Source organism: Neofelis nebulosa, chromosome X (assembly GCF_028018385.1).
Source record: "Neofelis nebulosa isolate mNeoNeb1 chromosome X, mNeoNeb1.pri, whole genome shotgun sequence".
NCBI lineage: Eukaryota > Metazoa > Chordata > Mammalia > Carnivora > Felidae > Neofelis > Neofelis nebulosa.
Window position 1 is genome coordinate 1,277,501 of NC_080800.1, and position 20,513 is coordinate 1,298,013.

The 20,513-nt window shown below is 46.3% G+C and overlaps 1 protein-coding gene across 2 annotated transcripts in view; it reads right to left on the reverse strand.

Moving 5' to 3' along the window:
• The window catches only part of DHRSX (dehydrogenase/reductase X-linked), a 228,925-nt gene that overhangs the window by 5,870 nt on the left and 202,542 nt on the right, over positions 1–20,513 (reverse strand). Inside the window, exon 7 of one of the 2 annotated variants that reach the window (XR_009257163.1) lies at positions 11,348–11,474. Coding sequence is in view for 1 of the 2 variants with exons in the window: in XM_058713716.1 (XP_058569699.1) it covers positions 11,418–11,474 (57 nt within the window). In the remaining variant the exon portion in view is untranslated. Of the gene's footprint in view, positions 1–10,620; positions 11,475–20,513 lie in introns of those variants that run through there. The other variant, XM_058713716.1, reaches the window with a different exon arrangement.

A 20,513-nucleotide genomic window follows, 5' to 3' on the forward strand; every position in this document is an offset into this window, starting at 1 on the left:
TCTCTGTGTCCTCACCTGGCCGTCCCTCTGTGCGTGTCTGTGTCCTGATATCCTGTTCTTATAAGGACCCCAGTCGTATGCGATCAGGGCCCACCCTATTGACCTCATCGTATCTTAATCCCTTCTTTGAAGACCCCACGTCCAAATACAGTCCCCTTCTGAGGTCCTGGGAGAAAGGATTTCAACACATGAATTTTGGGGAGTACACAATTCAGCTCCTGGCACATCTTCAAGAGAAAAAAAGGAATATCCAAGTTTCGTAGGAGACGCATCACTTGCACATGGGCACACACTGGTGCCCAGAAGCAGCACTGACCAGCTCCAAGGTCAGTGGTGTTTCTCTTGGGCTGGCCAGGCTCCCGGCTGAGCTACTTCTCCCATGATCGCAGAGATTTGAATGTCAGATGTGGAAATTGCATTCATATTCTAGAAACTCTGCAAGGATATAGATGTTCAGCTGGGATTTTTTTTTTTTTTAAAGCATTGCCTGGGCTCATCATGAATGCAGTCTTGGCTGCCTTGGAATTCACACAGCAGTACTTTGGCATGCATTGCCTTATCTATCCAGCAATTAGTCATCGAGTGCTTGGCTGGGTAGATGAAGGAGAGCCAAAGGTGACCAGAAGAGGCAGTTCGGGAAGCTGGCACTCATGATGTGCTTTTTATGTCCATGGAAATGGGACCAGCATGCATCAGGGTCCGTGCATCCTGGGACGCTGCCAATGGGAGGGGAACATGACACAGGCACGGATTCCCAGCTGACCTGACGTTTCCACCTCCCGCCAGCAGGCTTTCACAGAGCACCTGATCACGCCGGAGGGGGGGAGGTGGGGGGCCAAGAGGTGGACGTAAGAAGGTGCACAAATAGACTTGAGTCCTGCCTTCAGGGAGCTGATAGTCTCCTGTGCAGGTGCACCCAGAGGAGTCATGCAAATCAAAATATCAAAAAACTACATAGGTTCCCCCTAAAGCTTCCTCTCCTTCTAATCTGTCCCGTTCATCAAATCTCCAGAAGGGGTCATTTCAGTTCGGGTGCAGCCAACCCCCCTGCAGCCCCCCAGCCTCAGCTGGGGTGCAGCCCCCCAGCCTCAGCACCCTGGGGCTCCCTATGAATTTTCAACGGGTTGAAAATTCACAATGGGTTCAATTCACAATGTACCACCAGCCTCGTGGCCAGAAATGACACAAATCTACCACACGGCAAGGACGCGGGCATCCGCAAGCCCGGAAGGAATTCCTGCTGTTTGAGCGGGACTATGTTATTACAGCAGCCCCGCTGATGGATACGCACGTCTTTACATTCTGTGCGGTTTTGCAAGCCCGGAGGTGCTGACAGACCAAGGGCCACTGACTGGTGATAGAGCGGTGATGTTAAATAGTGAGATTATATTGAAAGTGTTATTTCATGAGTTGCATACATTTTCTTGGAATCGGGGCAGAGAGACAGAGCATGGGCAGGGGAGGGACAGAGAGAGACAGAGGGAGACACAGAATCTGAAGCAGGCTCCAGGCTCCGAGCGGTCAGCACAGAGCCCGACGCGGGGCTTGAACCCACGGACCACGAGATCATGACCTGAGCCGAAGTCGGACGCTCAACCGACTGAGCCCCCGGGGGGGCCCCCGGCCTTCTGGAATTTTTCAGTGTCCTCTTATGAAATACTTCCCCCTGTTCCCATTTTCTTTGAACTGGATTAAATCCTTGCTCTTTGCAAGAATAATGTAAATGTTGGCCATGAAAAAAACCAGATGTTTCTTGGTGAATGCTGAGCCCGTTTTGCTCACGGCAGTGTTAGAAACCAGGTCATGGCCAGGCGTTAGTGCTTTTCCAAGATGTATGTCCTGGCCCATTGGCTCGCCCCGCATATTTCCCAGATGGCTTGTGTAGAAACCTCGTACTGCTGAGGGTCTCAGTTACCCAGGATCAGCCCCGTCCTTTCCCAGAACTCCTGGGATTTATTCTGAGCCTTCAGTAGTGGGCACAACAACTTACTGGCAGTCAAGAATCCCCTCCCTCAAGCCCCGAACCTCACTGCCTGTGGCCACTGGTATTTTGTTGTGTCAGAAAAACACCCCGAGACATTGATCTCCTTCCTAGGATGGGTTGTACCCCATGCCATCACCACACAATGGCACCAGGGCAAGGCTGAGATGCCAAAATGTCCTTCTGGGCTCTGAGCTGACCGCTCCTTCACCAGGAGGGTTGTGATGGTGGGTTGACATCCCTTTACCACAGAGCTTTGCAGGGTGATGGTCTGAATGCCTTTATAACTCATTTAGCGGCGATGCTCATCGCATGCAATACAGTGAGGGATAAGGTACCACAAGCCAGAGATCTCTTTTCTTTGCCGGCTCGACCCAGACCAAAGCGTCTTCATTCAGATGTGTCCTCGAAGGTCACTGCGTCTATCCCCTCCAATGTGGAGGAAAAGCAAATCAGATTATGGAAATGGCTGAGCTGCCTTCAGAGTCGTTTGGATGGAGGGTTTAACATGTGTGCAGGGATAAGGGGGGTGAGGGGTGGTCTGCAGGGAACGTAGAGCTTGAATGGCGACATCGGGATTAGGTTTGCCAGGCACAGAAACCCTACAACAGCACTGCTTAAAAATGGTGGGAAAGCAAATTGGTGCAGCCGCTCTGGAAAGCAGTGTGGAGGTTCCTCAGAAAATTAAAAATAGACCTACCCTATGACCCAGCAATAGGACTGCTAGGAATTGACCCAAGGGATACAGGAGTGCTGAGGCACAGGGGCACTTGTACCCCAATGTTTATAGCAGCACTCTCAACAATAGCCAAATTGTGGAAAGAGCCTAAATGTCCATCAACTGATGAATGGATAAAGAAGATGTGGTTTTTATATACAACGGAATATTATGTGGCAATGAGAAAGAATGAAATCCGTCCATTTGTAGCAACATGGATGGGACCGGAAGGTATTATGCTGAGTGAACTAAGTCAGGCAGAGAGAGACAGATACATATGTTTTCACTCATATGTGGATCGTTAGAAAGTTAACAGACGTCCATGGGGGAGGGGAAGGAAAAAAAAAGGTTAGAGAGGGAGGGAGACAAACCACAAGAGACTCTTCAAAACTGAGAACAATCCGAGGGTTGATGGGGCGTAGGAGGGAGGGGAGGGTGGGAGATGGGTATTGAGGAGGGCACCTGTGGGGATGAGCACTGGCTGTTGTATGGAACCCAATTTGACCATAAATTTGATATTAAAAACAGTGACCTAAGTTTGACTCTCTCTCCAGTAAAGGTGACCCCGAGGCACATGGTCCGGGGCTGGTATGCTGGCTATGCGACGGATTCCTCGCAAACTAGGCTTTTCGCATCTCCCTGCTTCCCCCCGTCTGGTGATGGTCCCCGTCCTCATGGTCCAGGACGATGCTCCCCGATTCCAGGATGCAGATGGGAGGAAGGGAAGGAGGACAGGGAAGAAAGGGCCAGCTGTGCATGTCTTTGAAGGAAGGCTAGTGACATGTCATACGATCAGTAGGCAAGAGGAGAAGAGCTTTGTACTGGGATGGACTGGGCATGAATGATGGTGGCATTAATGATTAGTTGTGTGACCCTGGGGGATGCCGGACTTGTGCGAGGCTCAGTTTCCTGTCTTGCAACACGGCAATGATGATGATGCTAATCTTGATGGTGATGGTTGCCATATTAGTGACGACCATGATGGGCTTACGTTGGAAGATAGGATGGTATATGTCCCATTGCACAGGTGAGGAGACTTAAACTCAGACAGATTAAGGAACCAGGGCGAGGTCTCTTCCTCGAGGCACTCACGACCACGTTGTAAAACACACGGTGTGTTGTACGGAGTTATTAGCATCTTTATTCGTTCATTTTTGTCCATTCGTCCAAATGGACACTGCGATGGCCATGTCCTGCTGGGTTGGACACTGAGCCAGAACCTCCCCTGGCTTGTGGGTTAGAACCAGAATGGTGCTCGGCCTGTTAGAGCACCAGATTGATCAACGCTTGCTGAATTAACTCACAAAGAGGCGGAACGAAGGAAGGGGAGAAGAGAAGGCGTGGGGGTCCTCAGGAGTCACGGAGTGGATTCTGCCGTGTGCCACCTTTGATGTCCAGGCAGATGGGCTCAGACCCTTCATTCTCGGACCCCTGTCGCCAGGTGAATGCATAAGGTGACTGTGGCCTCCTTCTGGTAGGAGAAGCCGTATCTGCAACCCGCCCAGGGGCCTCGACTTGATTCCTTACTTACCGTCATGTATCTGGCTCTTGTTTCTACAATCTTGCCTGTTCCGCTGCTCACCCGTGACCTTGTCTGTGACGTAGTGCAGGGAGGGGGCCGGGAGAGATGTTTTCTCACATCTTCTGTCAAAGGACACCCGAGGGGCGCCTGGGTGGCTCAGTCGGTTAAGCGTCCGACTTCGGCTCAGGTCGTGATCTCACAGTCTATGAGTTCGAGCCCCGCGTGGGGCTCTGGGCTGACGGCTCAGAGCCTGGAGCCTGCTTTGGATTCTGTGTCTCCCTCTCTCTCTGAGCCTCCGCCGTTCATGCTCTGTCTCTCTCTGTCTCAAAAATAAATAAACATTAAAAAAATTTAAAAGGACCACCGAGTGGACACCAACCAGGGGACACACACAGCAAGCAGGAGAGGAGGGCCCTTCTGTCTGCCTTCAGCGTGAACAGTGTATAGCCGGTGTGGGTATTGGCCCAGCTGCCACCAGCCTGAGCCTGTCCCTTTCCCCAGCTTCCTAGGAGTTAACACCTAAATAGTCAGGCGGCTCTGGAGACCCCAGAAGTCCCGGTGTAATCTCCTGCCTGCTGTGGGGAGGTCCTGGGGTGGTTTCCATTAGCTGCTTCAAACCAGCCAGAAACGCTTCCAAAGCAAGCTTGCCCTGATAGGCCCATCCTCCCGCACCTCCCGCAGAGGCAGCCCTCAGTGCACACAGACATGCTCTGGCCAGTATTTTTTTTTTATGCTCATTTATCTATTTATGTATTTATTTGGAGAGAGTGCATGTGGGGGAGGGGCAGAGAGAGAGGGAGACACAGAATCGGAAGCAGGATCCAGGCTCTGAGCCATCAGCACAGAGCCCGATGCAGGGCTCGATCCCACGGACCGTGAGATCGTGACCTGAGCTGAAGTCGGAGGCTTAACTGACTGAGCCACCCAGGAGCCCCTCAGCTATGCCACTGTTTACTTGATATTTCCATCTTTGAAGACAGGATGTATACAGACGGATGGATGGATATACATACACTTATGCATAAATGTGTGCATTATGGTATAGATTATATATTTATATAATGTAATATATACTTTCACATACATTTGTATTTATATAATGTATAACAAATTTATATATTATATAATATATAATGTATATGTGTATATTTAATATATGACGTATATATTATATGATATATACAATGCATATACAATTATATATTAATATGTATGTATTCTATATAATGTATAATGTATACAATGCATGTATTATATATAATGTATATATGATTATATATAATGTATATATGATTATATATATTTATATGTGTATGTATATTATATAACATCTAATTACACATTTGTATGCATGTTTATCCCTGTATATATTCTATGATGTGTACATAACTACATATATTTGTATGTACATATAAATGTGTATATATGCAAATATATTATGTAGCATATATAATTATATATATTTATTTATATATTTATAATTATATTTATATAATATTATATAATTATATAATTATATATACTTAAATATAAATATGACAGGGGCGCCTGGGTGGCGCAGTCGGTTGGGCGTCCGACTTCAGCCAGGTCACGATCTCGCGGTCCGTGAGTTCGAGCCCCGCGTCAGGCTCTGGGCTGATGGCCCGGAGCCTGGAGCCTGTTTCCGATTCTGTGTCTCCCTCTCTCTCTGCCCCTCCCCCGTTCATGCTCTGTCTCTCTCTGTCCCAAAAATAAATATAAATATGATATTATATAATTATATAATTATATTTAAATATATATAAATTATATATTTAAATATAAATTTATATATAAATATATATAGATTATATATTTATATATAATTACATAATTATATTATATTATAATTTATTTATAATTTATAATTATTTATATATTTATAATTATATTTATAATTTATATATAATTATACATTTTTTATAATTTATAAGTATAATTATATAATTATAAATATATTTATAACTAAATATATTTATAATTCTATATAATTATTTGTATATTTATAATTATAACTATATCTATTTATATATAGTTATATTTATATATTTATAATTATATATAATTATATATTTATAATTATAATTATATATTTATAATATATATTTATAATTATAATTTATATATTTATAATTTATAATTATAGTCATATTTTGTACGTATATGTATGTGTATATACGTATATTTATGTATCTGTATTGTATATGTGTATTTGTATATAATTGTGCATATGATACTACATGTTATATATAGTATAGAGATGTAAAGTATATGTTAGACACCGCATATATAAATTTATAAAGTTTACATTATATATTCTATATATAATATGCATATTCTATATCTTATATCACGCGTAATATATGAAAATATACAATATATCTAAATAATAGCTAATATACTTATCATATGCATTATTATATGATATTATACTTATCATGTGCAATCTCCATAAATGGAAATTGGGACAAACTTTAGGGATCTTCAGGTCCTTGGTACCAGGTATGTGGGCTCAGAGCTGGGCGACTGGCCATAGCCTGGTGCGTAGAACCAAGGTACCTTTCCACACAGGACACCCAATTCCGATTTTCTCACTTGGCCTTCTTTAAATGTGATCACGGGCCCGTGCAACCAACCACACTCTCAGTTTCTGTCTTCCCGCCCTCGTCCAGACTAACGTGTTGAAATAGTTCTGCACAGGCAGAAATATAAGGCAGACGTGCACAGCACGGGCCATTTCGTTGATGAGCCACGCTTCCCGCCTGAGTTTACGAAACTACCCAGGAGACGTGCTGGGTGGCCGCATCCTGCCGCACAGCTGGCTCCCAGGTTTGGGGCAACACCTTGCTTGGACGATACCGAAGGACTCACAGAAACTCAGGAAAGGAGACCCCATAGAGACCAGGCACCAAGAAACCTATTCAAGCCCAGTTCTGTGTCCTCCTGGACTTTGGAGGGTGAAGGTCTGTCCACTGATGCCTTGAGTGTGTCCCACGCACCTGCAGCACCGACGTCACCTGGGAGCTTGTGAGCGATGCTGATGTTTCTGCCAAAGCGATTCACAGAGGAAAAGAAAAAATTCTTTGCCACAAAAGACACCAAGGCATCATTGTATTTTTCAGACTCTCTGGGGAAGGCTGTGGATGTGTACATGGGGATAAAGAACGGTGAAGTTTGTACCTTTGATGTTTGTACCTTTGAGTTTGTGTCTCTGAGCCAGGCCCACGAGGCAGGAAGATGTGGGAGTTTTGTGAAGTCACATATTTTGCTTGGCGAGTAATATTTGGTTCATGGGGCGTAGCCCCTGCTGCTGTGCAAGCACAGCCATACATTTTCTGTTTGGGACTTTATGGAGCCTGCTCCCGCTCTGGGATCGTCCATTTCATGTGTCAACTTGGTGCCCAGAGATGTGGCCAAATATGATCTGGAGGTTTCTGCGAAGGTTTTTTTTTCCATTGCTGTTGTCTGTTTTTGTTTGGTTTTGCATGAGATTAACATTTCTGTATACATATACCCATCCTGTCCGTTCTGTTTCTCTGGAGCGCCCTGACGAAGGCAAAGGCTGAGCCTCCTTAGGGTCGGGCTCAGGACAACCGAGAGAGTGATAGGTATTGGAGGTCAGGGTGTCTCTGAGAAACTGTACAACTGTCACTCTGTGTGATCAGTGCTTGCCATGGGTAGTTAGCTACCTGGAGAATCCCCGCTCCGTGCCTCCCCCCTGCCACCTGTGCCCCTCCCCTGCCTCTGCCTTTGTCAGTCCCTACAGACAGTCACCAGGGCTGCACGTGCACCTTCCTGGACCTGGGCTGCGGGTGGACGCCCTGCCCCCTCCACTTCCCTGCGCCACCCCAGGGGCTGGACGCTTTCTGCTCGTCCTGAGCCGAGTGCTTGGCCATCTTGTCTCCGTCAGGAAAGCACCTCCCGGCCCCTGGATCCCAGGAAGAGCCTTCGACGGGGTTCAAAACACCTTGGATTGAATTCTGACTACGATTGCAAACTTAAGCATCCATTCGTGGGGAATTCTCTTTTCCAAAATTAAAGCACACACACAGACACACACATATAAGACCAGAAGAAATCCTGCCGCGATTCATGAGCCCACGCAGGTAGGGAAAAAATACATAGAGCTGGAATAAAACGTGTTTCTCACAACTCAGGTGGATGTGGGCAGGTGGCCGGAGGTAAAGGAAGAGAAGGGGTACGTTCAAAATGCTTCGGAAGGCAAGAATCTACCTCTTTGGGGGATTTGCAAGCATAAGAGACTATTATATATATATAATATACAATGTATTTATTATGGATTTATATATGTATATATTTATTTTAATATTTATTATATGCATAATCATACATATAATTACATATGATAAATGGATTTATTATATACAATTATTATATATAACATTATATAAGTATATAATAAATAGATTTGTTATATATAATTATAATATAATGTTAAATAAGTATTATAGAAGTATTATAGAAGTATATAATAGATTTATTATATATAAATATAATATAATGTTATATATAATAATTACATATAATAAATGTATTTATTATATACTTATATATCATATTATATACATGATATCTATTTTAAGATTTGTTTATTATATGCATAATAATGCATATAATTATATTTATATACATATAAATATATATAATCATACATATAATTATATGTATATATATAATGTATATTATAAAATATATAATTATATATATAATAAAAATATATAAATATACATATAATTAAATATTTTATATATAAAATATATAAAATATTTATACATATAAAATATAAATAATAAAAATATAAAAAATATAAAAAATATAAAATTTATATATATAAAATAAAATAGAATATATATATAAAATAAAATATATATAAAATATTTATATATATAAAATATATAATATATAAAATATATAAAATATTTATATATATAAAATATATAATGTATATTTATATATATATAATTATATGTATGTATAATTATATATACAATAAATTATATATAATTTATTATATGCATAATCATACGTATAATATATACATATAAAATATATACATATAGAATTATATATAATTACATACATATTATATATATAACTATATATAGATAGATTTATTATATATAATTATAAATGTAATAATGTTATATATAATTATATATAATAAATAAATGGATTTATTATCATGTATTATGTATTATATAATATAGGTGATATATATTTAAGATTTGTTTATTATGTGCATAATCATACATATAATTATATATAACACATTTATTACATATAATTGTACATATATAATTATATACTATATTATATATGTGATATATATTTACTATGCATTTATTACATACGATAATGTATAATATATAGTAAATATATCATAACTATCATGATATGTATAACAACATGTATAATAAGTAAATAAGAAAAGCATTTGACATAATGAGAAAAGAAAGTCCTCACTGCCGCTGTGTTTGACCAAAAGAGAACAAACTTTCTGAGGGCACCTGTCCGCGGGAGATATTCCCCACTACGTTGTGGTGGGTTATGTGTGTTTAGCAGTTTGTAAAGTACGTAGGGGTGTGTGCGTGTGTGTGCGTGTGTGTGTGTGTGTCTGGGCCGAGGACCCTGACGTGTGCACATGCATACGTGTGTCCTTTACCCACATGAGCACACGTGTGAGCGGAGGGCTCCAGGCTCAGGCAGGTGGATGCGTGCAAGGCCCGCAGTCGTGGGGACACCATTGGAGGCGCGAGAGCTCAGACGCGCTCCGGTTCCCCAAACGCGTCACCGCGCCGTCCAGACTTTGGTTGCCCAGCCTGAGCGCCGAGGTACCCGCAGAGCCTTCCGGGTCAGACCAGCTGCCTGCACGCGTCACGCGTCTTCCTGATGCAGAGAGGTCCCTGCTCGGCTGCGAGGGGGGGTCGGACGTGAGCAGCAGCCCGGTCCCCACCGCTCATCCCAGGTTGCACGCGTGTCCGGGGCCCCCTTCCCGCGCTCGCCAGGCCCGTCCGGGTTTGAAGAAGGGAAACTCGAAGGTGCACGGAGGTCCCGTCTGGACGACAGTCTGCGTCAGGTGAGCTTTCGAACGAGTCTGTCTTTGCCTCTGGAGAGGGTGTGGGGTGGCCACATGCCTCCTGTTGTCCAGGGTTCCTGACAACCGTTGGTGCAAAGATGTTTCACAGCGAACAAAAACTCCGGGCGACTTTCCTGCAGCAGGTGCACACGTACAAACAGACCTCATCCCTAATTGTGAGGGTGCCTTGGTTTCCTGTATCATGTCCCCTGGGACATGCACCGACCGGTGAAACATCCACGTGGGAGACCCCTTTGAGGACAAGAAGAATGCCACCAGTTTGGTTTTTTTTTTGTTTGTTTTTGTTTTTTGGAAAGTGCTTTTTATTCTTTATATGGCCTCTGCCTGTCAATGCACAGAGGATACGGAGATTCGAATGCGGAGCCTGCCATGTGACCACCTGCTGTGTCCGAGGGGGCTGAGGGCAGCCCTGCAGGGGTCTGGTCGGGGACACAGTGCGTGACGTTAGCACAGCCAACCCCTAGGGGACTTCTGCTGTGATGTGGTGTAATGACCAAGCCCTAGACTCTGAGTTCTCGGGGGGAAATCAGGGACGCAGACACCAGGGCTGTGAGAGCCACGGCCACTTGCAGGGAGAAGCCGACAACAATTCCGGGCAAAGCAGTTTCCTGCCTGGAAGGAAGGTCCTTCCGATTCCACAATTCTGAGCCGTGTGGGCTTTCCGACAGCTCACGAGCATGTTGTGAATACGAGTTATGTCTTCTGCCCGCCTCTGACGCTGTCTGTACGCGTATCCAAGCCCTTGCACATGAGGTCATGCGTAATATATGAAAATATACAATATATCTAAATAATCGCTAATATACTTATCATGTGCCTCGATGTTGTCGTTAAAAAAACAATGGCCATAAAAGCATCTTCCTGGCCAGGGCTCTGGTGGAGACGGAGGGAGTCGATGCACACGTTTTATGTGATCTCTGATTCATTGATGGTGCATGGCGAGCACACAGAGGCCACGGGCACACTCACCTGCACTCAGCCCACGCTTACCAGGTTCTCGGGGTCTCCTTGAGCACAGAGGGCACGGGGATTGTTCTGTGCGGGTTTGGTTCGCGCCAACTCACGTCCAAGGCGTTAGACGGGATCCTCCCTCAAGTGAAAGGAGCATCTTGAGTTTCTGAAATCATAAAAAAGACCCATATCAGCCCAGTCATGGGTGCCCAGGTTCTTGAAATACCGTGCCTGGTACGGGTGTCTTTCCCAAACAAATGTGACGTGTCTTTCTTTTTTTTTTTTTTTTTTTTTTTTTTGGTAGCATATGACATTTGAGGGGATTGTAGATTCTTAAAAAGGCTTTGAATTCTAAATATTAATGTGGGAGGATGTTCCCCCTTCTTTAAGGGGCACTAATCTACAGAGAAAAGTACTGAACCAATGAAAATCAGCCAATTCTGGTTTTGTCCCTTGGAGAGGAAAATGCAAATTATGTGGTCATAGTCTGAAAAAATCCTATTAAGGGTACTTTGTTCCTGTTCCTTGGCTTGAGAGATGTGAGGGCACGGATACGTTCTCTGCACCCTGATTTTAGCAAGGCATTTGCAAATCATAATCTGTTTTGCCTTCGGTTTTTGATGGTTTTATTTTATTTTATTTTATTTTTGAAGTGCGGATTAAGAATGGAACCCTCTTTCCATGTCCTGAGTGCTCCTGATGCAAATAGTCAACCGTGACAAAAATTGCTTGATTTAGGGGATAGACAGTTTCATTGCAGGATTCCCTAGAGCAGTTCCCTGTACAGAGCATGACTGGAACACTGCAGAATTACTGAGTGAAAAGCCATGGTCTGAGTGGACTGTATTTGAAATTATTGCCACGGTATTTGGGGGACAAAGAGCTCATTCCCCTATGGTCTTCCCCATGGAATTCTTTTTTCTAATTTATTTTTAGTGTTTATTTATTTTTGACACGGACAGGGACAGAGTGTGAGCAGGGGAGAGGCAGAGAGAGAGGGAGACACAGAATGGGAAGCAGGCTCCAGGCTCCGAGCTGTCAGCACAGAGCCCAACGTGGGGCTGGGACCCATGAACCGTGAGATTGTGACTTGAGCCGAAGTCGGATGTTTAACCGACTGAGCCAGTTGGTGCCCCAACCTGTGGAATTCTTTTTTTTTTTTTTTTAATGTTTTTATTTATTTTTGAAGGGGAGAGAGAGACAGAGCATGAGCGGGGGAGGAACAGAGAGAGAGGGAGACCCAGAATCCGAAGCAGGCTGCAGGCTCTGAGCTGTCAGCACAGAGCCTGATGCGGGGCTCGGACCCACCAACTGTGAGATCATGACCTGAGCCGAAGTTGGACGCTTAACCGACTGAGCCCCCCAGGCGCCCCCCTGTGGAATTCTTAATAACGATTTTCCCCCCATCACTGCCGGGCAAATCCAATAGCACTCTGCCATTTCTTATGTCTGAGATGAAATGAAACCAGACCAGCTGGACCCTTCTGTTATTTTCATTCCCCGTAAACCCTTGGAGAGTTTTCTTTATTTTATCTGGTTTGACACATCTGCCCGTGTCTAGGATCGGGTCTGTTTTACGTTTTCAGTGAGACCTCCGACGTCACCATTTTTTCCCCCCACGATTCCTTCGGCTGACAACGTTTGTCTTCTGTCATTTCTATCATTATTTCTTCTGCTCCATCAATGGGAGGGCAGGAAGGACTGAGTGGGTTCAGAGACCTGGGGGAAGGTTGGTGTGCCTGACGTGGGGAGGGCAGGTGGGATGGGAGGGAGAAATGGAGAGGTTGAGGCATGAGAGCACGTGGTCTTGGAGGAGGTGCTGGGGTGCCAGGCAGTCGTCGACAGCCCGTGGCATGTGAGTGGCTCTGGATGGATGGTGTCATGGCGGCTGCCTCTGCACCAATGCTTGGAGAACGATAGGAAAGGGCAAGTGAGAGCATGTCGTCAAGTGTGACCATGGTCCAAGATGGTGGTGGTGTTTGGGTCCTGGCTGGTGGCCGCCATGATGGAGAAAATGGGGCAGACTGGAATTACGTGCCTTGGAGAGAATGGACAAAGCCTGAAAGTGTTCCGAATGTGGGGGAGAAGGGGATGTAAGAGTCAGGCATGCGCTCGGGATTCTGGTTTGAGCATCTGGATGATGCTGTTTATAACAACGGGGAAGGCCGAGTACATGGAGTGAATTGTGTCCCCCAGAGTTCACATGGGGAAGCCCTCCTCCCCCCGTGGGATGAGGTTCAGAGGTGGGGTCTTTGGGAGGTGATTAGGGTCAGACGAGGGTGGGTTTACTGTCCTTGTAAGAAGAGATGAACGCATTCTTTCTGCCATGTGAAAATGCACAAGATGGAGGTCATGTCCAAGCCAGGAAGACAACCCTCCCCAGAATCTGACTGTGCTGACACTGGGGTCTCACCCTTGCAGCCTCCAGAGCAGCAAGAAAATAAATTTGTGCTTTAGCCATCCCTCCCCACACCCCCCGTCTACGGTATGCTGTTACTTCAGCCTGAGCTAACATACCAAATGTGATGGACTTCTGCCTTTCTTTTAAGGAGCTCCTCCTTGTTTCTGCAGAAGCTTCCTTTGTCATCAATAATATTGGTCATGCAGGACTTACAGTGAACTCCTCAAGCATTCAGGCCACCTTTTGTCCAATTCAGTCCATCTAAACCTATTAAAATAATTGTGTTGGTGTGTTGGCAACCAGAAGGTCCTTGCTTCTCGTATGATAACCAGACTCGGGTGAGGACAAGACCTAGGACAGACGGGAATGGACAGGAGGATGATTCGTCACCGGCAGACCCCAGCTGCAGGGGACGTGGGAGATTTACCGAATATGCCTGATTGCCATAGGGATTCCTTCTCAATCACCTACACAGTAGTTGTCATATTTGAACATCAGAGTCAGCCGCTGGGATCCAACTGGCTCCCCAAAAAGTTGCACTTGCTTTGTGGATGGGAGGTGTTGGGAAATCTTCCCACTATCCCTCTACTCTGAAATATTCTTGCCCCAAGACAGAGATAGAGAATCTCAGTGGGGCCGGACCCTAAATCATTTTCTCCAGCTCTGTGAGATTTATTCATGGTAAGGGATGGTTGAAATAATTATCTGTGGGCACTAACCTGTCGTCTTGCCATGTTGACTATTTATACTGGTCCATGCTGTGTGATTCAGAGCAATTTGCATGTTGGGTGTTACACTCACTGGCTATTTGGTCAAAATTCCCTTGAGAGGAGGAAATCATGTTTGATATCCAAATCCATTGTTAAGACACAGATTTGTTTCCAACAACTGCCATGACAAAATACCCATGGGGGTCTTTGAGCAGGAGAAATGTATTCTCTCAGTTCTGGAGGCTACAAATCCGAGGTCGAGCTGTCAGCAGGGAGGGTTCCATATGAATTCCCTGAAGAACAATCTGTTTCGGGACTCAGTGGTTTCCCAGGAATCTTTGGCCACTCTTGGCTTGTGGATGTATCTCTTCAACCTCCGCCTTGTGTCTTCACATGGTCTTCTAATAAGGACACTAGTCCTGTTGGATCCAACCTTGTAGGATATCATCCTGACTAATTACGTGCACAAAGATCCTATTTCCAAATAACACCCTCTTTCGAGGCTCTGAGTGCATGTGAATTTTGAGGGGACACTCTACAACCCGGTGTCATGCCCTTGGCTAACATGTCCTCCTTTCCCTGTTTTCTCTCCATATGGGATCTTTCTGGTTCCTGCCAAAGTGGAAACAGACTTGTAGTGTGGGCGTCAGGAAGAAATAACACATCCTTGTTTCCTTTCTCCTGGCTGGGCCACTGACTTGGAAAGTTCTACCCTGATTAGCTCTGGTGAGTTTCTACCCTACAGTTCCTGGGAAATGGGCAGTTAGAAGGGCACAGAGCCCAGGTATAAAATGCTCAGCTGCCTCATCCTTCAGTGGAGACCCCATGCAATGGATGTCTGGTCACCCTCCTCCACCTCAGCTGTGCCAATCCTGAGCTGATGTATTAGTTAGCTATTTCTGTGTAACAAAAGTCCTCCCAAACTTAGCAGCTTAGAACAATACAGATGTATTATTTCACAGTGGCGGTGGATCAGGATTCTAGGCATGAGTCAGCTGGGTCCTTTTCTTAGGGTCTCAACAAAATGCAATAAAGAATCGGCCGGGGCTGTGTTCTCATCTGAAGATTGAATTTCTCTTCCAGTTCATTCTTGTTGTTGGTGAAATTCACCTTCTCCTAAGGGGATCCTCTGATTACGTCAGGCCCACCCCGGATAATCTCCCTCTGATGCAGTCAAAGTTACCTGATTAGTAGCATTGTCCCAAGAGTGACATCCACCATGCTCACGGGTCCAGGTCATACTCCAGGGGAAGGGATTATACAGGGTGTGTGCACCAGGGGATGGAAATCTGGAGACCACCTCAGAACCCTGCGTACCATAGCTCCTTCCCATCCCGTCTGTGCCTCCGAGGTTGCAGTGTGCCTTCCAGAGAGCTCACCTGATGTCTGGCAGGTGCCTCGCCAAATGCCTGGGGTGTCCACATCTACTGAGAAGGGTCCCCTCCCTGCTCTGTAAAGGATGTTGATGGGCTCAAGGTGCAGGCAGCATTGCACAAACCAATTGCATTTTCCTGAAATTGGATCTCTCTGCTTTTTAAGAGGCACATATAAGCCTTGTTTTCAAGGAGGAAGTGTTCTTAAAATATCCCTTAAAATACCCCACAAATACGTGCGGGGCTTAAGAAAGCACATTCCCTCCTGTGACCCTGTCTGGGCTGTCTGAGACATTTTTCTCCTTGCTTGACCACCTGCCCGGTCTGGCCCCTTTGCCCAGAACATTCTCTTCCAAATGATGCCACTATCCTTAATTCTCCCACGATAAAAGAGTGATAATCAGTCCCCTTGTGTGATGGACACATCAGAAGCCTGAATCTCCTCACCACAGCTTTGCACACTGTATGTGCCTGAGCATCAGATAGCCCCGTGCCCTTGTCTCCAGCCATGTGGCCAGGCTCAAAGGGGCTGGGACAGCAGACGGGGTCCACGCAGGGCTGCCTTGTCTAGGGAGGGATTGGGATTGTACCCCCAGGGACAAAGGGGTACATTACTGAGGGATTTGTAGTTTTATAGGACCTCCCTGATTCCTTGTAACTGAGGTAAGACACCATGTCCAGAACTTTCCATCCCCCGAAACTGAAGCTAGGTCCCCACGAAACACTGAAGCCTGTCCCCAGCAGCATATACTTCCAAGTCTATAGATGTGACTCCTGTAGGGACGCCGTAGACGTGGGATCACACAGGATTCGTCCTTCTGTGTCTGGTTTATGTCACTCACCACGATGTCCCCAGGGTCCATTCGCATGATCGCAGGCACAGAACGTCCATGCTTCTCAGGGCTGAGCCATATTCCGCTGTGTGCCTGGACCACATTCGCTCATCCGGTCATCTGTTGATGGACCCATGGGTTGCGTCCAGCGGTGGACAAAGGTTCCCATCTGTCTACATCCCTGGTACCCTTGTTATTTTCCGTTCTTTTCTTGGTTGGTTTGGATGTCAGCCACCCTGATGGGTGTGCCGAATCCCATCTTATTCCTCATCGAAACTTTTTTTCCCCCCTGCCTCCAATCTGCACTGATGGCTCCCAGGACGAGGACAGGATGTGTGATTTATCAGCATTGGTTTTGTTGTCTGGCTGTGCCCAGGGGACCTGAGTCCTGAGGGTTTGGGGCAAGGGCCAGTGCCCCCTGGTGGCCCCACGTGCTCCCCACACTTCCCAGCATGCCTTGCAGGGAAATGTCTCCACACTAAGATCCCGGGGTTTCGATACAACCTGGGCCCCCCCTGACCCATTCAGGGGGACAATAGCGAGCGTTTGGACCCCTTTGAGGATTCGAAAGTGGTGTCTTCACCTGATGAGACCCAGCGGTGGGCAAACAATGCTGGTGAGTTCACGCTGAAATTCTCCCAAATCCAACAAGGCCGGCGTTGGATGCCCTCTCTGGCTGCCGCCCGATTTTGCTGAGAAGGTTAATTATTTTCATGCTCTTTGTAAAGCAGAACAAATTACAGTGAATTTGAGAGCCAGGGGCGGTAACCTTAGGTTGGAGTAGGGTTCGTGGAGAGCAGTTACGGAGCCAAGATGGGATCACCCGAAATGAGAACACCCACCCAATTTTTTGCACTGGCTTCTTCCGTGACCCGTATGGCAGGACAGTAAATCTGACTCAGTAAGTGGACTCAGTCCCCAGTGGACTCACACCCAGGGTCATCACAGGAAGGCACAGTGCATGGCATGTTGTGGGGTTTTATACTGAGTTACAAACTACGCCAGGGAAGGAACTGCGAATGATCTCACAAAATTAATTCTGGTTATGTCAAAATCAGATCTTTCATAAAATGTGCCAGCTTGAATGGTGGCAAACTGATTCTTTCATCCACCTTTGCCTGTATTTTTAAAGTATATAAATTGAGGGGCGCCTGGGTGGCTCAGTCGGTTGAACATTCGACTTCGGCTCAGGTCCTGATCTCACGGTTTGTGGGTTCGAGCCCCATGTCGGGCTCTGTGCTGACGGCTCGGAGCCTGGAGCCTGCTTCGGATTCTGTCTCCCTCTCTCTCTCCCCTTCCCCACTCGTGGTCTCTCTCTCTCTCTCAAAAATAAATAAAAATTTAAAAAATTTTGAAAATAAGAAAATGTATCAAGTGACTTATTTTTCTATATACACTTCCCTCCTTATCATTGGTCCTATCTTGAGACTGGCCTCAAATGCACAATCGCACATCTTTGAGCTCAGTTTTTTGGAAGAATGGCTTCCTGTTTCCCAAACAGTATCACACCCGTTGCACATTCGCAACATTGGCAGGCAACACCAGGCTCGTTTGGTTAATGTGAGGAAACCGAACAGAGCCTCCGTCATACCCGGGAATTTTGTGCGTGGATTTAATCACCCGGACACAATGCCCAATCGCTGCTGTTAGACCCACGTGTTCACAGACTTTCCAAGGCCATGCGACGACAGGCGACACAAGCACAGAGAGCCCACAAACTTTGGAAACAGAGAATCTCATGCTCGAGGCTCGGGGAGCCTCTCGGAGAGGCTAGGTTTGCCTCAAGAAGGCTGAGCATTATGTAGCTGACAAGGAGAGTAGGGCTCAGCCATCGGGAGCAGGGATGTGAAGGTTCCTGCAGAGAACCCACGAGACCCCACCGATCAAGCAACCCGAGAGTCCCTCTCGTTCTCCTGGGGAGCCAGAAACCACACACTCATACGATCACGGTCAACACCGAGGGAATGTGTTTGCATCCTTAAGACAAACTGCTTGACTTTTACCCATAAACCAGAATGAAGAACCTTTATCCTAAAGCAAATAGTCAATCGATTTCAGGCAGTGCCTATATTTTTCTTTAACGTAGTCAGCAGGCCCCGAGTACATGCCCTGTAGGATCAGAAAGGGGCTTCCGAAATATTCCCTCCTGTTCCCTATCTGTCTTTCCTGCAGTGATCATTCCCTTGGCTGTGCAACGTTTTTAGTTCCATGTAACATTTAAAAATCTTTAGTTATTATTTCTTTTCGAGAGAGACAGACGGGCCGAAAGAGAGGGAGGCAGAATCCTAGGCAGGCTCGGAGCGTCCGCACAGAGCCAGACATGGGGCTCGAACCCAGGACCGTGAGATCATGAGCTGAGCGTCCAACTTTGGCTCAGCTCCTGATCTCACAGTTCATGGGTTCGAGCCCCGCGTCGGGCTCTGTGCTGACGGCTCAGAGCCTGGAACCTGCTTCGGATTCTGTGTCTCCCTTTGTCTCTGCCCCTTCCCTGCTCAGGCTTTCTGTTTCTCAAAAATAAATAGACATTTAAAAAAAAATCTTGAAAGACAACCACTTCTCTCTCATTAATTCAGCTTCTAAAACTGTTTACCCAGATAATTTCCTTCATCCCTCCCATGTGGATTGCTAAAGAGTCAGCGTTTAAGTGGTACTTCGGGCGTGACAAGTAGAGACAAGAGGGGTGGGGTCCCCATGTCAGGAGGCCGGATGCAGACGTGTAAACCGTGAGCCTCCATGCGTCCCTGCTAATGGCAGACAAACCGATCAAACGTGCACAGTTACAAACACTTGGACAAGCATCCAAGGTTGCCCAGGGTTGATGGCAAGGGACCCGAAGAGGGAGGGATAAGCGCAGCCCAGCGGGATTTTAAACAAATACTTGATTTTATTTTTTTACTTTTATTTAAACTTTTTTAATGTTTAGTTATTCTTGAGGTGCAGGGAGGAGGGGCAGAGAGAGAGGGAGACACAGAATCCGAAGCAGGCTCCAGGTTCCGAGCTGTCAGCACAGAGCACAACATGGGGCTCAAATCCATGAACTGTGAGATCACGACCTGAGCCAAAGTCAGATGCTTACCCGAGTGACCCCCAGGCACCTCGTAATGTATCAATATCGGCTTATCACTTGTGACAAGGGCACCAAATGATTTTCTAAGTTCCTAGGTCTCCCCCCTCCACAATCTCCTTGGCTGTGGAAGGAGAGAGGTCTGGAGCGAGGATCCTGGTGTATCTGTGATGTCAGCCAGCACACCTGCCCATCCCTGGGTCACTCTGGTGCCCAGGTCACCCAGTGCACCTGCTTGTCCCCATGGAGGACACTGTGTTGGCAGAGTATTTGGAAACTATCTCTACTGTCTGCTCAGGTTCTCTGTTAAGTCTGAAAGTCTACCAGAAAAACCTGTGTTCGCTATCCAGAAGAGTAATTCCTGAATTCTGTGAGTGCCACCAAGGGTACGAATGGGGAGCTGCCCTGGGCTGGACTCATGGGCGGAGGGACCTGAGGTCTGAAGGGGAAACAGGTGTGACCAAGGCTGGAGGTGGGGGGCGGGGAGGGTGGCTGAGCACTGAGGAGTAAGTCCTGAGAGCTCAGGTCTGTGTGGGGTGGGGGCAGGGAGGTCTCCCTGGAAAGCAGGCCGGGCTGCAGAGACAGGGGTGCAAGGGTGTCCTGGAGCCAGGACCCGGAAGGCACAGGTGCACATTCGAGCTCCTTCTTCACCGCCCAGACCCCCCACCCCTCACCTGTGCAGATGGATGGGAGGTGGAAAACGGGCTGTGTCTGGCACAGCCTGTCTGCTGGGGGCCCGCAGGGCTGTGTGCAGAACCATTCTGAGGCAGCACCCAGCCTGGACGGGAGACGCTGCACGTGAGAAGCCCCAAGGCGGCCCCCGT